This window comes from Gallus gallus, chromosome 17 (genome assembly GCF_016699485.2).
Source record: "Gallus gallus isolate bGalGal1 chromosome 17, bGalGal1.mat.broiler.GRCg7b, whole genome shotgun sequence".
Taxonomy (NCBI): domain Eukaryota; kingdom Metazoa; phylum Chordata; class Aves; order Galliformes; family Phasianidae; genus Gallus; species Gallus gallus.
Window position 1 is genome coordinate 9,102,871 of NC_052548.1, and position 21,065 is coordinate 9,123,935.

General features: G+C 47.3%; 1 protein-coding gene across 10 annotated transcripts in view; it reads left to right on the plus strand.

The window, feature by feature from the left end:
• The window catches only part of DAB2IP (DAB2 interacting protein), a 180,079-nt gene that overhangs the window by 60,620 nt on the left and 98,394 nt on the right, over nt 1–21,065 (plus strand). For 8 of the 10 annotated variants that reach the window (XM_046901816.1, XM_046901815.1, XM_015279825.4 and 5 more), the window contains one exon: nt 11,116–11,219. In XM_046901816.1, coding sequence (XP_046757772.1) covers nt 11,151–11,219 — 69 coding nt within the window. In that variant the 5' untranslated portion in view covers nt 11,116–11,150. Of the gene's footprint in view, nt 1–6,529; nt 7,264–11,115; nt 11,220–21,065 lie in introns of those variants that run through there. The other 2 variants (XM_015279826.4, XM_046901817.1) reach the window with 2 other exon arrangements.

Genomic DNA, 21,065 nt, shown 5'->3' on the forward strand with positions numbered 1-21,065 from the left:
TGGGACCCAGGCAGGAGGCTGTCTGAATTCTTAGTAAGAAGAATTAGTGATTTGAAACAGTGATTTGAATCGAATGCAGCTTCGGCTGCAGCTCCTTCTTCTGTAGAACTCTGTAGGCGATCAGTTGTCATCATACTGCTAAGAATTCAATAACAGTTTGATTTCCTGATATAGAAGGTTTAATATTTCTTCTCAGATACAGAATCATACAGTCACAGAATCATACAATCATTACAACTGGGAAAGGCCAGTAAGACCATCCAGTCCAACCATCACCCACCACCACAGCCGCTGGTGTTCTAGAAAGCATCCGAAAAGCAACTGCTTTCATGTGAGAGCTGGGAGTGCTGAGTGCAGGTTATCAACGTGTGATGGGATTTTGTAAGCTGTACTGTTGGTAAGAAATATCCACTGTCAGCCCTTCTATTTTTAGCAGTAGTGCTCCAACTGAGACGTTGCTGTATTTGCTCACAGAATGAAAGGAGCCTCAGGTAGCTGCGTTCTCATCTAACCAGAAGGTGTCCAGGGACTGCAGTGGGAGTCCCGCAGGTGGTCAGTGACAGTGATGGCACCAGCTGCAGGAGCTCTGCATTCTTCTCTGAGACCCCAACATAGCAAGAGAATGTGGGAGTTTTGCTCCTGTGAAATCCTAACCACAGTTCCTACCTGTAAGTCCCACTGTCCCAGAAACGGCGTCTGTAAGAGAGAACCAGAAACAGCAGAAGTCCGGATGAAGTTGTGAGGGTTGTCAGTCCTGCTTAAGAGTAACTTAGGAATTCACTTTCCAAGGAACAGCCCATTCAGTGAATGCCGTGGCAGAAATTTGGGGATTTTCAAGCACTTTTCAGGCAACTTGAAGTCCGACCACTGTCTATTTTTGCTCACCTTCTGCTTATCTCTTTTCCACGTCCTTTCCTTCTGGTAGGAACCTCCCTTTCCCCTGGCAGTGTTGCTAGGAGGCGCTCATTGCTCCAAAAGGAAACAAGCAGAGGAGTTGCTCCCAAGCAGTGCAGAGTGAATTTTTATCTAACAGCCACAGGTGATCAGTGAGAGAGGTTAAAAGCCCGGCCTGAGTCCAAAAGAGAACGGCTTCCAACAGCATGCTCAGAGCGGTTTTCCTGAGCTCTGATGTATTAGAGTAAGTTTGTGTCCTTACAGCTGTGGCAGTCCAAACAATTTAGACACGGAGCTGCCTTTTAAAGCTTTTAAACCTGTATTTTCCCTCGGAGGTCTTCTAGCGTGCCACTAATCCCTTAAGTTATTGCACTGAAGGCACTCTGTAATCCTTTCATTTACTCTGCTCTCAATAGAGATGGCGAACTAGCTGGGTCGGTTCCCATATTTGGTCATTATTATTTTTGCTTTCTTCACTTCAGACACGAGCTGAGGATAGTTTGCTTTTCTTTTAGCACTGCAGAGAATGCTTGAAAAGTAGATATTAATTGCTCATGTGTTTGTGTGTATGCATATTAAAATATGTATGCGGAACTCAGAACTTCCTCATTCATTTCACTGCTGCATTCAGCCTCAGGGTCAGACTTTCAAACTGAGTTTCTCCTGACCCCTTTGGGAACCAAATGTAAAAATGGATGACGTTAAAAGCTGTGACTTAATACCCAGTGTAGAACAGGTGAGTGCCACGGAACAGTGATCTCCACGGGTCATCTCTGGAAGCCCCATCACCCCGCGCCCATTGCACACAAAGCTTTTGGCGTGGGATTTCCTGGCAGTGCTGGAGGCAAAGCTTTGTGGTTTATAAATATTGGCTACTTAGCATTACTTTCAAAGTGCATTTTAAGTTGAGCACTGAAGCGTTCACTTTGGGGAAATACATGCCCTGCTACTGCGTAGGCTTTGAGAAACATGGACAAGAATAAGGAAGGCTGAAGTTTTGCTTCATTAACATTAACGCTGAAAAAGGATCCCTCAGATGTTGAGCACTTAATGTTTCTTTTTGAAGAAACCAATTTATTTCAAGTGCGAGCTCCTTTTGTACATTATGTGCTCACACTTTTGATTTCTTGCAGCACTTCTGCGCCAGTGAATTTCTTGTAGTGTTGGAGATCAAGCCTGGTCTTGTTCTGAAGTACCCGAATGTGGTAATAGGTGGACTGCTGTAAAATTTGGCATCTGGAGTTAAATTACAGGATGCTTCTTAAGCTTCTTGGTTGCCATAGTAACAAGTAATAGTCATCCTCTGTGATTAAGCAGTGGCCATGGAAACCAAACGAGCAAGTTTTAAATGAAAGATATTTTCCCTTTACATTTTTAGCTGTCAAAGGTTAACAGTTATTACCTTCGTACTCTTAGATGAGAACAAATCCCAGTCTGGCCGGTGTGTTTAAGGTGAGAACACTTGTGTTCACTGAAATAGCTTCACTTCTAGGACCAGCTGCATTTTGGGTGAATTCCCACATAAAATTTCCGAGTGGGGTGTGGTGCATTAATCTTCCTACAGAGCGACTGCTGTTCGCTGCGTGTGCCAAATGGTCCCGCAGTGCTGCAGCGCGGGGTGACACAGCAGGGCAGTGCTGAGGGAACCAATGCTGCCCTCAGGAGTAGAGCAACCCAAAGGCATCCTGCAGAAAGCCTTGGAAAAACAGAACACCCTCTGTGACCTGAAGCTGGCAGTTGCCCTCCTAACCCTGATGGTTCTGAGTGCAGGAAGCACTGTGTTTTCAGGCTCTCTGTCACTGTTGCATTTTAATGCTGTCTGTGAGATCCTTCATTAGTAAAGATGCTGTATTTTGTCCAGCAGATACCAGAAATGACTCCCATCCCGTTAGGTAAAATCTGTTATTCTTCTCCAAGTGAAACTGCATTCTGCTTTCGTGAACAACACTGAAGTTCCTACAATGTCAAGGCAATCTAAGTTGGATTAATTGGCTCTGGGCATTAAGAGTCTTTCAGGCTGATGTAAGAGCTGCGTGTGCTATGTGGATTTCAAATCTTAATGTTTGGTCTATTATGCAGATGGATGTGAACGGAGATATGTATGTGACCCCATTTATCTCTCTAATGAAGTGCCATCAATGGAACATCTGTTTCTTTGCTGTAGAAGATGAAATCTCTGATGAATCATGCTTATAAATTAAGTGTTTATTTATTTAATATTCATCTTGCCGGTACAGACCTGTTAGAGCAGTCACCACGCACGACTGCAAAAAAGGCCTTGTAATTACCCTGCGCCAAGTTCTGCATGTGTCTGCTGCTGCTTCCCACGCAGCGTGGGCTGCCCTGGGCTGCTGCATGCTTCCCCTCTGCAAAGCTCTGCCCAGCAGAGCAGCCCACCGAGGAGATGGGCCGTGCAGGTGGGAGCACAGGCATGGCTGCACTCCGGCCGTGCAGCTCCCATCTCACCTGTGTTACCATTGTGGAACTTGAGCAGAAGGCAAAAGGGATTACAGACAGACTTGTAAGAAAAGCAGTGAGCTCTGCAGCAGCCAGGTGCACAGACAGGTGAGAGCGTGGCTTAAGAACAGGCAGGAGTTCAAGAGAAGCTGAAATGAGACTCAACTTAAGCATCCAACTGAAGCTTGCATTGAAGTAAAAGAAAAATTGACAGAGAGGTCAGCTGGCATTACGAGCTCTCCGACTCATTTTGCAGGGCTGTAGTGCCGTAATGCTGTAATGGGGCAGCAGGCCTTGCAGCAGCCATGTCAGCTGTATGGCCAGAGCACGGCCAGAGGCTGCAGAGCATCCTGGGCAGGGGATGCTGTGCCCCCACCTGTCCCCGTGGTGTGGATGGGTGGCATGGCTTACATCTGCAGAGCCACGGATGACAGAATAAGAAGTCGCTCCTTTGCCCTGGATGGTGTCTGTGAATAGGCAGCCATGCTGATAAAGTGCTGCAAGAAAGCAGCACGGTAATGGTTCAGAATCTCTGCAGAAATGTTAAGCATGATGGATGAATCTAATTTAAATCTCCCCTGAGCTGACTTCTTGTTCTGCAAACTCCACGTTGCTTGTCTTTATCATCACATAGGAGGAAGCTGATGTTCCACTTCACTTTATCATCCTTTCCAGTTTAACCAGGGCAGTAGCAGTCTCTCCCATCTGGTCCCCAGCCAGGCTACAGCTTCATCTTTTTCTGATGTATTTTTTAAATCTGAGTTTGATTTCAATTTTACCCTGGAGAAAAGGCTCCTAATGATCCGCTGTTAGCAAAAGACGAGTTTGTTCTCTAGACATCACACCAGAGAAAGATAAATATCATACATATTTTATTTCCAAGTCTGATAAATAAGGAATAAAAAATACCAAGTATATATTACAAATGTCTAATTAAAAATACAAGACAGTAGAAATTGAGGTGGTAATAAGGGCTCGTCGGTCAGCGTGAGTTACTGCTTATTTGTGAAAGGGGAGGGACTTTTCTGGGTGCTGTGTATTCTGTCCCTGTGGCGCCAGGCCGGGGCCCTGCACTTGGGGCTTACATTTGCACCTGGATCTGTTCCTGAAGGCACAGCTCAGTTCTGCAGTGCTGGGTGGCAGCAGAGAAAACAGAGAAATGGGTGCATGTTGAGTAGACGGAAAAAAATAGCACTGCTTTTTGAACTGCTGGATCCCAGAGCCGCTAACAGCACTTGCTGAGGAGTGTTATGAGGAGTATTGGATATCACTCAGTCTGTGGTATCTCAGAACCTGGCACAGAGAGGACATGAGATCCATTAATGTGCACAGTGTGTTATGGCAAGGGTCGACACAGCTAAAAATCATTACTTAACAAAGAAAAAGAAGCTGTTCTTGCAGAAGGTGTTAGTCCTACTGTGGGAGAACAGTCATACTCTTTAACTGATGGGAAACAGTCTGTTCCAATGTTCTTTATGAGTTGAACTGTTTTCTGTTTTCCAGCCAGTCCAAATTAAGGCTCTTCGGTTTGCATAACTGCTCCCGGCACCACTCTCATAGCTGCAGGGGGCCGTGGGACTCTTGCTGGTGCTTCAGATGTGCTTTGGTCTGTAGGTGTCCTGTGCAGACCAGGAGTCGACTTGGTGGTCCTCGTGGGTCCCTTCCAGCTCAGGGTGTTCTCTGATTCAGATGCCTCTTTGTGCTTCCAGGCAGCGGCACAGTTGGGTCAGAGAACGGCAGTCCCTCTCTTAAGCTCAGTACAGTGGTTTTGTAACACTTATGTCATCTGTGAGGGAAACAAAGGTAAAGGTGGGAGGCTTGAACATGTTGGGTGCCATCACTGTGGAGTGCATTAGCTGTAGGCATCCCAACAGCCTGTAATGGGTGAGGGAAAGGCTTTGTGCCAATGCATAGCACAAAAGGCAACTAATGAACCCTTGTTGTTGCTGTTGCCGTTTCCTAACTAAATGCTTAGATAAATGAGACTTTTTTTTCACAAGCTGTAGTTCTGTAAACATCCTTAATTGTCTGAGAAGCTGGTGAGAGCAGGAGAGCAGGAGTGCTAAGTGAGCAGGGAGTAAATCACGGCTTCTGATGTGGGAGAGTCCCGGGTGCAGGCAGTGAGATTGCTTTACAGAAATGTATTTAAGCACGGAATTCTCAGATGTGGAAAGAAATAATTTTATTCTAATAGAAAAAGCGGTGGTGACACAAATGTTCGTTAGCCTGGGGAGTATCCGTTCTGGGTGTTCATTAGCTTTGCTTTTAGATGAGTCTGATTTTTCTGAGGGCATCATTACCTGCCCTAAACTTTTGCTTCTCAACCATTTTTACTTAAAAGTCAATTTTACTGCCCAATAAAGGCTTGACTTTTAATTAATTTTATGTGGCATAATGGCCATAATATTGCTGTAAGGGATCAGCTGGAATTCCCCAAGGAATCATGAAGGCGATGGCTGAGATGTTCCAATAAATAGCTGTGCGGGTAACGGAGCAAAGAATCCGACCTCACATCCGTACTGCACGTCCAGCCGAGTGGAGCAGGAGCAGGTCGTGTCAGTGAGCACTCCTGATCTGTCAGTGGTTCTGCACTGATCTTTGCCCATTGGAAAGAAAACGTTCTTGCATCCCTGCTTCACACCCAAGCCATTCTTGTCTCTTGATGGAAGAAGTTGGCTGAACTCAGTGCTTCCTGACTGCTTATTCACTGTAATGGGGTAATGCTGCACGTCTGAAAAGCGCCACTTTTCTAACAGCATCTTCTGAATGGGCCGTTGGGTTCAGATGAAAGCTCCATCTTTCCTCCCGGACTCACATGGCCACCTCAAGCTTCCTGAAACGCAGATTCTCCTCCAACCTCTTCTGTTTGTTCTGAATCACAGACACTGCGAACATCTCCTCTCCAGGGATGTGTTTTAACTCATCAATGCTACTATGAGCCACATGAAAGAAATCACTTCTGTCACTGTGCACCTCCTCTCCTCTGCTGGGTGTGTAGCAAGGAGTTAGTAGATAATGCTGAAATTAGAGAAATAACAGCTAAATTCATTAAGCAATAAAATTAATTCACGAAGGGTAATTGTGTGAGCAGGAGACCGGTAATTCCTGTTCCCTCTGGTTTCACAGAAACTCCGCCCTGCTGCAGCCCGGGGCAGGTGGTGCAGAGCCCCACTCCAATGGGGCAGAGCGGGAAGGGCTGGCAGAGCGGAGCACACCTTCATTGCTGGGTCACTGCCCAGGTCAGCAGCCAGCCTGCCCTCGCCGAGCCGTGCGTGCAGAGTCTGTTCCATCAGCTTTGCGTTCTGATGAACTCTTTCTTAGTTTTCTGAGGAAACTCCTGGGGATCTGGTGAAGTTTTCTTGCATTCTCAAGGCTCTGTTCCTTAAAGCACATCGCCGCGGTGCTGTGGAGGAACCTGGCGGTTCCCAGCCTCCTGCTGAGCCTCCCCAGCTGCTGGCCTGCCCAGCATTCCGGGCATACCTCTCCTCTGCTGCCTCCGATGAAGTCATCATCTCCACTTCTCTTATTCCTGGCTTGTTTGGAGTGCCATGGCATGTGTGCTGCTGACAGGAACAGCTTCCTTTTGGTGAGTCGAGGGAGGCGTTTTCTCACTGCTACCCCCTCAGTCAGGTTTGCGCCTCCCTTTCTCGCTTGGAGTTGGAACGGCTTCGTAGCAGAAAACCGACTTGCTGGGAAGCGTCTGCTTGTTGGTTATTCCTTCCAGCTGGGTCTCTTTGCTTTGTTTGTGCTGTCTCTTCCACCGGCTGATCCCTGGAATCGTGTGTCAGACAGCAGGAGAGGGGGAGCGCGTGAGGAGAGATGAGCAAGCAGGAGGAGCTGATGTCTTTCATCCCCACTAAAAAGAGCGTAATCCCGACGATCTCCGGGACTAGCAGTGATTCACAAGAGCAGGTAATGCAAATGTGCAAACATCTCACTTGTGAGGTGAAAAGTAAACAGCACTGGCGTTGGTTCTGTGTGTGCTGCACTTAATGACTGCTCGGCAGCAGTGTCTGAGGAGGAGGGCGGTGATGCTGAGCTGGTGACCCACACTCGGGTGCCGTCCCACCACTGATACCACAGCAGCCCCGGGGCCTGCTGCCCTGTAACCATTTCTCAGTGTGAAGAACAGGCATGGAAAAGCAGCGAGGATTAATTATTCTGTTAATTCAGATGCCTTGAACTAGTTATCAAGTGTGTTTACTATGGTACAGAAACAGTTTCAGAAGTGTTCATAAGCCCTAGGACCTGAATTAATGCGTAATGTTTACACTGCGTGTCCTTCTGTTGGCACTGAACTCAGTGGGATGCATTCCAACCCCGGCAGCTTATAAAAACTCCAAGCACAGTATGCACCAAAAAGCACTTTGGACCTGACTGTGTATGATAACTGAGGGGAGGTTTCGGGTTTTGTTAATTGCAGAGAAGATTATCTTTGAAGATCTTATGCTGCAATGTGGGAAAGCCAAAACATCGCAGCCTTCTGTAAATATTTGGAAAAGCAGGAAGCACTTTTGTTTGTTTCTTCTCTCTTGGGTTCCCCTGTGCTTGCACAGCACTGAGCCCCAGCCCAGTACAGCCACAGCACTGCAGGGCTGGGAGCTGTGGGACGTGGGCTGCAGTGGGTGCAGGGGGAGCAAAAGCAAATGTGAGTAGCAGTGCTTGATATCACTGTGTGAGCAAAGTGCCCAAAAGTGCCATCAGTAATGGGGAGGAATGTAGATGAGGAATCGCTGCTGGAATCGCACAGTTCTCAGAGCAGCCTATGAACCATTCCCAGTCTAATGCTGAGATTTCCGAGAGCTTCTAGACCAGAAAATATGCTTAGATGGACCCGGCTGTCCAACAGCAATGAGACATCTTACTGCTCGTCTGTATTTATGCTGTCCTTTCATGGGGCCGTGCTGGGGGTGCTGGAAATGGCCACGCTGGATGGGCTCCTCGCCGTGCCCCCAGAGCTGCTCCACACAGCCCTACTGCTGCACCGTCATCCCCATCTCGTGAGGACGGCTCCAGGGATTTCAGGTCTCTGTGTCATGAAGGAGAGGTTTGGAGGTTTTCAGTTCGTAACAAGTTGAGGTCTTTGTATCAGCAAATAGCGTCCTGAGATAGTGCGTGGTAAATCCCCGGGTCAGATCTAATCCAGAGAAAGAAGTGGACAAATGAAGGTATAATCCTGGAATTTCAGTGAGCTGAGGGATAGTGCTTGGCTAACAGAGAGATTCCGTGGCTAGCGAGGATGTTATCGGCTAATAGACAGCGCTCCTGGAAATGCCAGATGCTGAACCTGATCTCTGTAGCTGGCTCGTCTGGGGCACAAGTGCAAATCTGTCAGAACTCACAGAAAATAAGGCTGGCAGTGCCTCAAAGCAGCACCTGCCAGCTCTGTGCCTGGGGAAGGAGCTCCATGTGCTGAGCACAGCCCACTGAGGTTTGGGATAGGCTTAAACGTACACAGACAGTCAGTTCCAATGTGTAACTTTCTGTGTCAGGAGAAGACTTCTTCCAGTGGCTAACATAAACGTCTGCTCTAAATTAAGACATTTCTTTGTCTGCTTCTGGTGGATGCGCAGCAGTTTGTTATCGCTGCCTTGCAGCGCCCATTGCTGCTCCTCTGCTCTGCTCTCCACGCACAGCAGCCTGGCTGGGACCTTTCCCTCACCCTGAAGAAAAGGGCTGCTCCAACCTTTATGTGTCCTTACCCGTCACTGAGCAAAAACTGCTCCGCTGTGTATTTCTGCTAGTAAGGAGATACTAATTTACTTGCATGCTGTTTTTACTTCTCTTTAAAACAAACAACTTCCCTTCAAAACAAACAACTTCCTCCACACCCAGTCCTCCTTCTAGTTATTTCTGGTTCCTTATAAAGAGTTTTGTAATGCGTCTCCTCCAGTGATCCCCGTGGTGCTTACACAAAGCTAGCATAGAAATGTGACTGTAAGCTTGAGAACAAGAAGAGGCGTTGCTGCTGACCCATCTCTGTGCTTTGCTCTGGGTCAGAGTTGTGCCAGCCAGCTCTGCTTTGGGCAGACTGTAATCACAGAGTAATGATTTAAGAGCACAGTTTGTGACTTCAGTGCAGTGACATTAGAACCAGGCATTAATCAGCCCTGGGTCATAACATGCTGTCCTCTCCTCTGAGGAGGTCTGACCTGTGTGGTTGGAAGAGGAAGCAGACCAGCAGGTTGCAGCAGCAGAAAGCAGTGCTGTGCTCTGAGATCCCACTGCAGGGAACGCAGTGCTGCAGCAGCCCTGTGCAGAACAGCCCATCCTTGTCCCATGCACGAGGCCCAGCTCTGCCTTGCAGCTGCTTCTCACCTAATCCCACCATTCCTGTTTTCCAGCCATGCATGTGAGAAATGCTTTATACAATATTTATTGGTCTGGTCATCAAGAAAATGCAAAGCAGCTCCTTTGGTCGTCTTGTTGTCTTGAACTCACTTCCAAGGCTCTGTATTCCAGCCGTTCCTTTATGACAGCCCCAAAAAGGCCACTGTTCAAAATGAGGCAGTGGGAGCCTGAATGTGGAATTGGTTGTTCCTTGAGATTCAAAGTGCGGCATTCTGCAGAGAGAGTAACGAAGTAATCAGAGGGCTGGGCGCTGTGAAAGCAGTGAGCTGGCTGACTTTGGCCCTGGGGCTCTTGTGGAGGTTGCAGGGTGACTGGTGAGGAAATACAGGTGGGATTGCCAGCCAAGGAAGATGACACTGAGCACTCGTCCAGTGTGCAACAGGAATCTGCAGTCTGTCCCTTTGCAATAGTTAAGGGTACTGCTCAGGAACTGCTGAGTAGAATTGCAGCTATTGATGGTTTCTTACAGAACCTGGGTGACAGCAGACCTTGGCAAAGGGAAGGCCTTGCTAAGGGGACAGCCTTCCTTGCCAAGACCTGATTGCAGCGAATTGCAGATGGCAGAGGCTGAGAATTGGCAAACAAACGTCCTCTAAGTACTATTAGTTATGAGAACATAATTGTCTGAGGCAGTCTGAAGGATCGGCTGTTCCATCTTTAGATTTCTTTGCATACTGATTTGTAGAAGCCTCCCTTCAGCAGCCTCTGCCGTCAGTGCAGCAGGCACTCTTCGGGCTACCTCTCATTCCCAGGCTCCACAGTAATGATGTCATTCGTGGGCATTCCTGCTGTGGGTGTAATTGTTAGAATGATTCCCCAAGTTTACATCAGTTCCTTTTTTGTGGTGCTTTTTATGCTCTCCAGTTTTTTAAAAAAAGGAACAGCTGTGGGGGAAATGCGCTCTTCAGTGCCATTCTGAAATAGCTGCTAATTTACTGTTGCCTTTGCTTGGATTCCATATTGTTTGGTAAATAAATTGGTGTTACAAACCCATGCTGTCCTTCAAAAGTGGTCAAGAGGAAATCTCTGGAGGAATTAGAAGCACCCCATGCCCGTAACCCCACCAGCAGCTTCCCCTGGGAGTCTGACATCCACATGTACAGGGATCTGTACTTTGCATATCATTGTCACTCAGCTCGATGTGTTTCCTGTTTACCCATCTGCAGACAGGAAATAATGGCAATGCCAACCTGTCAGGCGTCGTCTGAAGGCTGCACTTCTGTCAAAAATGCTTACTGTTGGAAGTGAAAGTCTTGCTGATTGCACACTGTTCTGGGAGCTGTAGGAAATCTGATTGTGGCCCTGGCTCATTTGCACGGGCACCTCAGAGGAAGGAGCTGCATTTTGCGTGGCCTGCTGCCATTCCTGTGCTTATGTATTGTAATTCTCCTTTGTCTCCTCTGCCATCCACAGAGTCCCCCCCCGAGAGGTGTGGGCAGAGGCGCAGTATGCCCAGCGGGGTCGCAGAGCGGAACCCCACCATGGAGCCTGCAGCCACAACGCCCTTCCGCGTCACGGTGAGTGTCTGCCCGCCCAGGGCTTTGCCACAGGGGATCATGATTCACTCATCCTGAGTGTAGAGGTGGTGGTATGCATGGAACAGTTGGGTTACCCCTTACGAAGTACACGTGGCTTTGTTGGATGCTGTTAGCAACAGGCAGCTGTAAAACATTTCTTTGTAAAGCAACAAGATTTGTATTGGAATCCAGAGCAGGTTTGGGTGGGTTGTCCCATTTGAGATTTTCCTAATGAGGTTTCATTTGTGAATCCTTGGGTCATGCATTGTATTCGGAGATGTATTTCCTGCTCTGAAACTGTATCTTACATCCTCATCCTCCTACCGAAGCTTCTATACAAAGAGCCTGCCAGGCTGATGGCTCCCCAGAAACTGTTATCCTCTTCTAGCAGGAGCCAGGAGGAGCCATTCTCTGTTTTACATTTCTTCAATCGTTTTGTTTTGCAGTTCTCTGCTAACATTGCTGTTTTGTTGTGATAACAGTAGGTAAAGAATGGGAAGTCATTTGGGAGTGGGAAAGAGCAACACCACTAACAGCCATACCAAACACAAACAGAACAAACCAGGTCTTTGAACCCCGTGGGGAAGGGAACTACTGCTCCATTACAAATAAGGGAGGTGAAGACACAAAGAAGTCAGTTAGTGGCTGACCAAGGGAGCTGTTGTTGCTGAGCCCTGGGTCTACCATGTGCATATGACAGTCATTGCCAAGAGTTTCACTGCAGAATCCGAAAGAGCTCTGCACTCCCTGCCTGTCTGCTCTGCTGCAAGATGGGCTATGCGGGCTGGCTCACAACTTCAGAGATTTTTAGGCCCTGTCACACCTCAGAGATCAGCTCTGGACTGAGTTAAAAGTCTTCCTTAGTCAGAATGTGCACAGTGACGTTAATCAGTGCTCCTCCTCTAACCTCCTGCAGGTATTACGTAGACCTCCAGAATGGATGGCCTTAATTTTTGCAAGGATTATTTATCTAACTGATAATATCAAATCCAAGTAATTATTTAATTCAGGGGTATGCTCAGAGGAGAACACTCTGACAAACTGAGGCACAGCGATGGGATCAAAACACTGCCCAGAAAACGGGCAATGAAGTTGGAGCTGCGAGTGGCTGATTTGCTTTTAATGCATCATCAGCCCCAACACAACTGTAGTCAATGGAACGGCCCTTTGGGAGGCTGAGGTTTTGTAATCAGCTGAAGACATGAAGGTCTTTTGGGTAACAGTTGGAGGTAAACTCCAGTAAAAGTAAGGGGAATGTATTTATCAGTTTTTAAGAATAAGTACGAGCATCATGCCTTACACAGCTGCACATGGATGTGCTCAGTATGAGTTTTGAGAGGGAAACATCTGCTGTATGTGGATAATAAGCTTGAGCACAGCTATTTTCATTTAGAGAGAAGGCCAATGGTTTGTCTGACGTGTGTTTATGTTTCCTCTGCAAGCCACACCTACTTACAGGCTCAGCTGCTTCATAACACACTGAGGTGGGTAGAACCAGAATTTCAAAGGAAGGACAATGGTGCAACCTAAAAAAAACCCGAGCACACCCAGTTCACCTGAGAGCTGCCACTGGGAATGAATCACTGCCTGTGGTGTGCCTCAGGAGTTTGTTTTAGCTCTGTGAGATGTGAGTTAGTGACTGCATAGCATTCTCTCCAGTGTTTATATTCTGTAGGCACGGTCTCCAAACACGTGTTGAATATGTTAGGGGGGGGTTGGAGCTGACCTGTTTGCTCAATGAGACGGGAAGAAGTGCTGAGGGCAGTGAGGGGATGGCAGGAGCTGAGCTCTGCTGGGAAGGTCTGTGTGGTATGCAGCAAGTACTGAAGACAATGAAACAGAAAAACAATAAGAGGTTTGCTGTAGGAGTTTGTTTGGTTCTCTTCTTCTCCAGCTGATGAAAGTTCTCCCAGCAGTTCCCAGTTCAAACAGGGCAAAACACAGAGAGTGTCCTCAGGTCGGGTTCTGCTGTGGGATCACCTTCCTGCTAAACGAGGTGCGTCGTGTTCCAGTGCCAGGAGAGAGACTCATTTTTCATCTAACCCCTTGTTTCACAAGCCATAATCTGTCTGAATTGATTGTCAGTTATAAATGCTCTGAACCTCTGAGCACAGCAAGCAGGAACACAGTGCAGCTAACCGAATAGGCATGCTTTTGCTTTGTGCCTTTCGTTCAACAGAATCTGCCTCAATAAATGAGTATCTTTGAACCTTAAACACTGCACTAGTGGTGAGAGAGGCAGAGAACAATGGGAAAATCTGGATTCTTCAAAAGACAGCAGAACTGGTAGTATTTTTCTTAGTGCATTTGTAGTCAGTGAAAATCAAACACTGCTTATTTCTGCTCCAAGGACACGTCTCCTGCTTCGTGTTCTTGGGGAAGTTATCCCCGTGGTTGGGCAGGTCAGCTCATGGTAATGAGCCAGCCTGTATGGGATGTGGTTGCTCGCTCTGACTGGCTCGGTTATTCAATATGGATTAAGTAAGGGCAGTCATCAGATGGATAATACGTAGCATTTATCTCCTCTCAGTTACAATGCACTATCATCTCATTTCTGTTTCTGCTCAGCTCTCCGAATGTTATTGCCATTAATATGAATGGCTTCATTACATACATAGTTTTTATGGCTGCCCAGATCTCAGCATATGTCTGACTTAAGAAATATTCTCCCTCACCTTCCTTCATTAACCAGACAGGAACATTAGCAGTCAGTCCACTCCGACCACTGGGAATAGTAATTAGCGCTGTAGTTTAGTGGTAATGGGATTATTACTTTTGAGCCTTCTGCTGTAGGTTTTGATGTTGTAGGCTTTTCATATTTTATAGCTGATTGTTCTTCCCTGACATCTCCATCCTTCTGCGCTGGGTCTCCGAGGGACTGCTGAGTTCAGCAGCCGTTGCATTCAGCTATTTCGACGGCGTTGCACTCCCAGTTGCTTTCTCTCATTGGAAAACTGAAGCAATCTGTAGCGGAACCACTCTCTTCCCACTCTGAAGTTTGCCAGGAGAGTTACAGTTAATTGGGTGTTACATTTTTTGTAGCAACTTTGGACAACAACAGCTTATCCTAGTTGTTCAAGTCCTAAAATGTAACCTTGAAAATCAAACCTCAAGTTTTGAGCATCTGGGTGTGTGAACTGCTCTGTGTGAACTGTTCTTATTCCTTCCACATCGAGAATTTTTAATAGAGCTTATTAAACATTACAGGAACACCCTTAATCTTAGTCATCTCAAGTTGTAAAATAATTATATTCCATTTAAACCTATCTCGCTGAACTTTGGTGCCATCAGAGCTCTGTAGGATCTGATGCAGTCTAATGAAGCCAAGTCTTTAATCCAAGTGAGTCCCATCTGAGGCCCCGATTCTGAAGCTGCTCTGAGCATTAGTTCAGAATTCAGTTTTATTCAAATCTGATTGGAAAACTAGGAATGTAATTCACATTGACAGCTATGCAGTGCTTTGTGTGGATTAGCTGGGACCTTTCTGACTGCTGCAGCAGTGCCTAGGAACAGCAGATGTGGTGCGTGTTACTATCAAACCCAAATGCAAGCAGGGATATTCTGGTCCTAATGAGAGGATTTGTTGTGTCGTCCCTGCTAGCACTGATGGAAGGGACTGACCCTGTCCTCACGCACATCTTAGCAGGAGACACTGGGAGTTAAGCAGCCTGGCTGGGACCCTCCCTGTTCGGCATGATTCTGCCTCTTGAATCAGGAGACCCAATAAACAAAGGCTTTGATAGAAGTCGGTATCTGAGGACAGAAAGGCAGGGGGCGTGACTTAGCATGGGGTGTCAGTTCCGATGTTGCCTGCTTGGTGGTGACCTGCAGCTGTCGCCCTGACGGGGTGATGGGAAGCAGCTGGTAATGCTCCGGAGCTGTAGGCAGCGGTGTTCCAAGGGCTCCTTCCAGGGGAGGAGCTGAAGTCTCGCTGTTGAAGCCGTTTACTTGTTCCAAGAGTATGGAGAGGCACTTAGCTTCTCTGCATGGAATTCAAATAGCTTGATATTTGAAATGGATTAACTTGAGATCTGTGCTGTATTTTACCAAACACAGCGACCAGAAGATGAGAAACTCGGCTGGGTTTTAAACCCTCCCACTCTGTACGCCTCGCAGGGAAATGACGGGCAGGGGTGATGTTGCTGAGACTTGCCATTGGAGTGCTGCCATCTATTGACTGCTTTGATTAGAGCCTGGTTTACGGAGATGGTGCATTTCCCGAGCCGAGCAGGAGCCCCAATTGGCACAGCTTGTGCAAAAGAGGCACTCAGTGATTGAAGCGGGGAACCAGAAGGATTTCTTGCTGTGATTCCTGCTCACTGACTGTGCAAGGCGCTTCCCTCCCAACAGAACGGGTTAATATGACGTGCAGTCTGAATATTCTGAGTATTTTGAGCAGGCAGAAAATGGCACTGCCTTCCTTACAGAGCTGTGTTTGATGAAGCATCGCTGTACTCTTTCTTACCCCCAAAATGCTGAATAGGGCTCAGAATGTTCTCCTCTCAGCCCTTTAATCCTCCAGTCCAGTTTCAATCATCTGCTTTCCATGGTCTCAGAAAACATTTCTGTGCTTCGTGTAGTTGAGAGCACATCAGCCACAAAGCCCACAGAATCCACCCATGGAATTGTGTAAATTGGATCAGAGAGGAGACGATTCTCACAGAAGTTTCCCACTGCAAACGTGGCGGTGTGCACAAATCCCACCGTTGTCACTGGTAGTTGTGAAGGTAACTGACAGCTCCCTGCTTTCTCGTGGTCATTCATCTTCTTACTGTCCGCTGTTGTGCGCTTTGGATGTGACACCGTGGAGCAGGAGCTGCTCTCTGTGCTTCCCCGATGGGATGTGGGCCTGGATGCTGCTTTGCTGCAAATCATCGCAGAAGGGTTGAGGTCGGAAAGGACCTTAAAGGTCACACTGTTTGAAGCCCCGTGCCGGGCTGGCTGCCCCCAGCAGATCCAGCACTAAGTGTGCCCAGCATGCAGCTCTCTGCACTGAGCCACTGGAGCCACAGAGAAATAGGAAATCTCTGTAGGTTTTAGTTCTGCTTCTGATGTTAATGTGTTTTCCTGGAGGTTTTCTTTCTGCTTGGGTTGAGTACACAGCTGAATTTACAGTGATACATTAGAAGCTACCCTTATGGCATTCCTCCATCTATCCTGCTTTTAATCCTTGGTAAATGAAGTATTAAGCACTAATGGCATACCAGCAAATGGAAACTCCTGGAGAGATGAAGGCGAGTGACCCCACTACCACTGCACTGAATGCAGTCCTAAATAAAGGGATCCTAATTCCAGCTGCTGTCAATGGGAGACCGAAGGACTTTCCCCAGGTGCTCCCAGTGCATAACAGACACTCTTTTCCATTTCATTCCCAATGCTTTTTTTCAAAAGCAGTCGTTTAAATGGTGTTCTAATAGTTTGACTTTGGCAAATGTATCCTCCTGCACTTTGCAAAGAGCTGAATGGTGCTTCCCTCGGCACGAACAGCCCGTCTTTAATTGAAATGTAATTGTTTACTAAACCATTCCAACTGGAAGGGAAAATTACTATCATTTTGGTCTGTGCCTGCATACATTAGAGCACCCTTTTACGGGGACTGAATTTAAGGAGAATAGGAACATTATCACAGACGATATATAAACAGAAAGCTATTATCATTAAACTGTCAACTGCAGCTGAATTTGGATAACCAGCGTTAGAGGCAGCAAGAAGTATGCAAATTACTTTGAGAATGTATCTGTCAGCTCCGACACAAGGAGTGGGACATGCTTGGGAGCTTTGAGTTTCTGAGCAGTTTAGGGATCAGAAGAAAAACGAGGTCATCGTGAGCATTTGCAGTTATTTCCAGTCTCACTGGCAATGTTTTGCAAAAATTAGGAGCGCCGTTTAACTGTCAGATTCGTTTCTGTCAGCTACAGTTGGAGCATGCAGCCCTCGTCCTCCCAGTGCCCACGGCTCACACGCTGTCAGGCTCCCCGCTCAGGGGCCGCCTATCCGTGCTCACACTGTGCAGCTGGGAAAAGGGAGGAGAGTTACCTGAGTTCAGTGTGACCACATGGCAAAGCCAGGAGACGTGTCCTGAGGTGAATTCCTTCCTTTCTGATTCCCTGTCCTGGTGTTCGTGGCTGTTCAGCCGCTCCTCATTGCTTCTCTGAATCGTCCTTTGGTTTTGAGAGAATCAGATGTTCTCCTCCGTGTTGATGCTGTCATATGAAAAGGATTGAGTGGTTTTCTGGCCTCTGCGTCATTGCTGTGGGGCAGATGTGATGGCCTTTCCTACCATTGGTGTCAGCACCCCGTTACCTCATTTTTAATTGCTTGCTATTAAAATTGCAGCCTTCTCTCTTATTTTTCTTCTTTAGGTCGCATCACTCATGTAAATCTCACGGGTAATGTGAATCTCTGGTCTTTAAGTGCTGTGTGTGCCTAATGAGACATAGGGCAAATTCTAGCTGGGGGTACTTAGTGCTAGCAAGCACAGCAATTGGGAAGTGAAACAGATTGCTGTAAGTGATTTCAATCCGACCTGGTGTGCTTCAGATCTAATGTGTAAACGCAGAGCTTCCAACTGGGGGAGTTGTGGGAGGCAGCATCGCTCCAAATCCACAGCATTGTCTGCAGCACTGAGCTGCACTTCAAACTGCTGCAGATTTATTGTGTGCATCAAGCAGGAGTCGGGAATAGCGGGATAAAAGGTGTGCTGTGACCTGCTGCTCTGAAAAGGGCCCGGCAAGGCAGAGCATGGATTCTTTTTCCTTTTTGAACTGCATATGTTCCATTGAGGTCTCTTTTAAAGCCTGCGGCTGTCTGAAGGACAGTTGTACAGAAAGGAGGAGGCACGGGGCTCATCGACAGCTTAATTCACACACCAAGGCTGCTTTTCTTTAAAAACACTAGGAATCCTATTTCAGGTTTGTGGAGCATGCTTTGCCTGCTTGTGGCTGCTGTCAAAGTGACATGGCTGCGCAGCCAGGTCTGTACAGACCGCAGCAAGGCCAGCTCTGCTACATGCAGTAAGCAGAGATGGAGGAGGACCTGGCATTGCCAGCACACATCTGATGCTTTGTGCAAAAAGGATTGGTAGAGTCTGGTCGGCTCCTGAAGGCTCTCAGACCCTCTCATTTAATCTACAGTGGTGGCAGATTCCCCTTCCTCTGCTCCTCCAGCACTCCTGTTGGAGCTGCACGAGAAATACCAACAGTTCTGTATGTTTTCATGGAGGGAACCCAAGGGAGGAATATTCAACATTTAGGCTGTAAGTAGGGCTAATAGGAAATGCTAATTCACATTTCATTCTTTTGATCAGTGTATATTGAATGATAATTACAGTGATAGTAGTTGGCACTTCTGTAGCACCTTTCATCTGAGGCTGTTAAAGTGTTCTGCCAATCTCAATGAATTCAAGCTTGCAGTCACTGTGGGGTTGCACATTATCATAATGCCTTAAACTAAATGGGGAATCTAAGGTCTGGAAGGATTATATGACTTTCCCCATCTTTCATAATCTGTATAAAAGAGTGGGAACTGCACAGTAATGCTGCTGGCCATCTTTTGTGTGGAGCAGTTCGAGGCATCACTTAAAATGGTGAAAGCTGTTGAAGCTGTGCAGAGGGCTGTGCCTTACTCTGATTGTTGCTCTGTTTGTGGCAGTTTCACAGTTTGCTATCTGCTCATCACCCCGCTCTGTTCTGTTCTGTTGCAATTGCTTGAATTTTGCCCACAAAGAGCAACAACCTGAAGCTCTCTCTGGATTCTCCACCGATGTATTTGGCATCAATTCTTTGCAGTCTTCCAGTTCCAAAGGCTGGTTTGAACAGAAGCAGTTACCTCCTGCTCATTTCAGAATGACTACCAAAAAAATAACTGGTGGTATTTTAATCCATTTCCTGGAAGTCCAAATGCAAACACCCTGTGCTAATTAATGGGCTGTGGGACGATGAATCTGAGTAGCCTCACTCCAATGGAATGAATGAAAAGTAAAGAGTAAACAAGCAAAGTTTTGCTTTCTTTAAACCTCTCAGACTGCTCGTAGCACCGAGGAAAGAAGAGCATTTCATACAATCATAGAATTGCCTGGACAGATAAAGAATTGTACTGTAGATATAAAGGGTGGGGTAATAAATACATTCCGTTTTCTCACTTGCAGCAGTGCTGATGTTGTGCGCTCAGAAAACAAGTCGAACAGTGCGAGAATTGGTGCTCAGAGGGCCCCAGCGGCCATGAGTGTCCATCTAATGAGAACCTTAATGTGGATTGTTTTCCATTTGGAAACATTGCTTTGTCTCACGGAGAGTAGACACTAACTTAGATATGAAATTGATTGTAATGGAATTAGCAGCAATGTTGTCATTGCCACAGTTAACACTCAGTAGTTCTCATTAAATAATTTCCAAGTTTGAACTTAATTTCTGGAACAGATTTTCCTCCCGGACTGATGGCCGTAACCGTGCCATATTTGAGCCATCCTTTCCTAGCTTTTCTCTGTGGTAAATGGTTCCCATATTGTCTGCATATTCTGACTGGAGCTTCGATGCCATGGCAGATCAGCTGTGCTGTCCCACAGGAGCTCACCCTGCCCTGGCGATGGCTGAGCAGAGCTTCCCAGGCCTGCAGGAGCTCAGGGCTCTCCCTCTGAGCAGGGCTGCAAGGGCGGATCGTTGGTAGGTCGTTATGGAGGCTTCTTCCCCTCCAGATCCCAGACGGTGCTGCTGAGCACGGGGGGCTTCCCCAGGTGCTGCCAGCGCCGCTCTGAGCCCCGCACGGCTGCGTGGAGCCGCAGCTCTGATCTGGGCAGTCTCACAATGGCACGATCTCGTGATACTGGCAGCTGAATAACTTCTTATTGCTGCGGGGCTGCACAGAAACATACGTGCTCAGATGACATTGATTTCTATATACTTTTTTCGAACTTCAGTTGCCATGGAAACAAGATTCACTTTCTCCTCCACACTGCCGCTGTTCCCCAGCACTGCGCGCTGATAAGGAGCAGATCGTGGCTGTTCTCCCCACCTGCTTTTCTTCCTGGAGGGCAGGACGGCCACGGTAAGGCATCCAGAGAGACTGGAGAGAGACGGCGGAGGCTGCAGAGCCATCCCCGGGGTGCTGCGGTGCTCCTGGAGCTCTGCCAGGAACTTTCCCGTCTTTATCGTCCTCCATAATTACAGTGGATCATATCTTACCTGCAACACTCTTCAAAGCACTGAGGAAATGAGCTCCAGAACTAATCATATCTTTATTTCCTAAATAGCTCGCTGTAGTTATGTAGTTGTGCAGAATGGGATTTGCAGCGCTCAGCATAACGTGGCTCTGCTCTCCTCCCTTCCGTCCCACCAGCTGCCCAATCACATCCGCCCCCCCCCGCAGTCCCCCCTCAGAAGATCAGTCAAAAAGGTCCATCTGCTTTCCTGGTGATTCGTACTTCCTGGTCAGATCCAGAAATTCATAAAGATATTTAAATAGTAATGTGAGTGTTGGTGACGTTGGAGGCAGATGGGGACCTCGATGGGAACGAGGGGACGCTGTGCAGTTGGGGCAGAGCTGTGGCTCAGCCTGCAATGCTCCCTCGTGTCAGACACTGAATGCAGCGTCCCTCGATAAAGAGCTGGACTCAAAACAGTTAAGGAATAAATGAAGGAGAATTAAATCTGTCTGATAGAACTGAAATTTCCTGCTGGGTGACAAAGTTCTGCTTTAAAGACAGTACATCTACTGCTGGTAATCAGGCAAGAAATGATCTGCTGAGACCCCAACACGGCTGTGCTGCTCGCAGTGCCTGCTGTACTGTTCTGCAGAGGTATAAAGCAACAGTGACCATAATTTTTATCTCCAGTTCTTCAAGGATATATT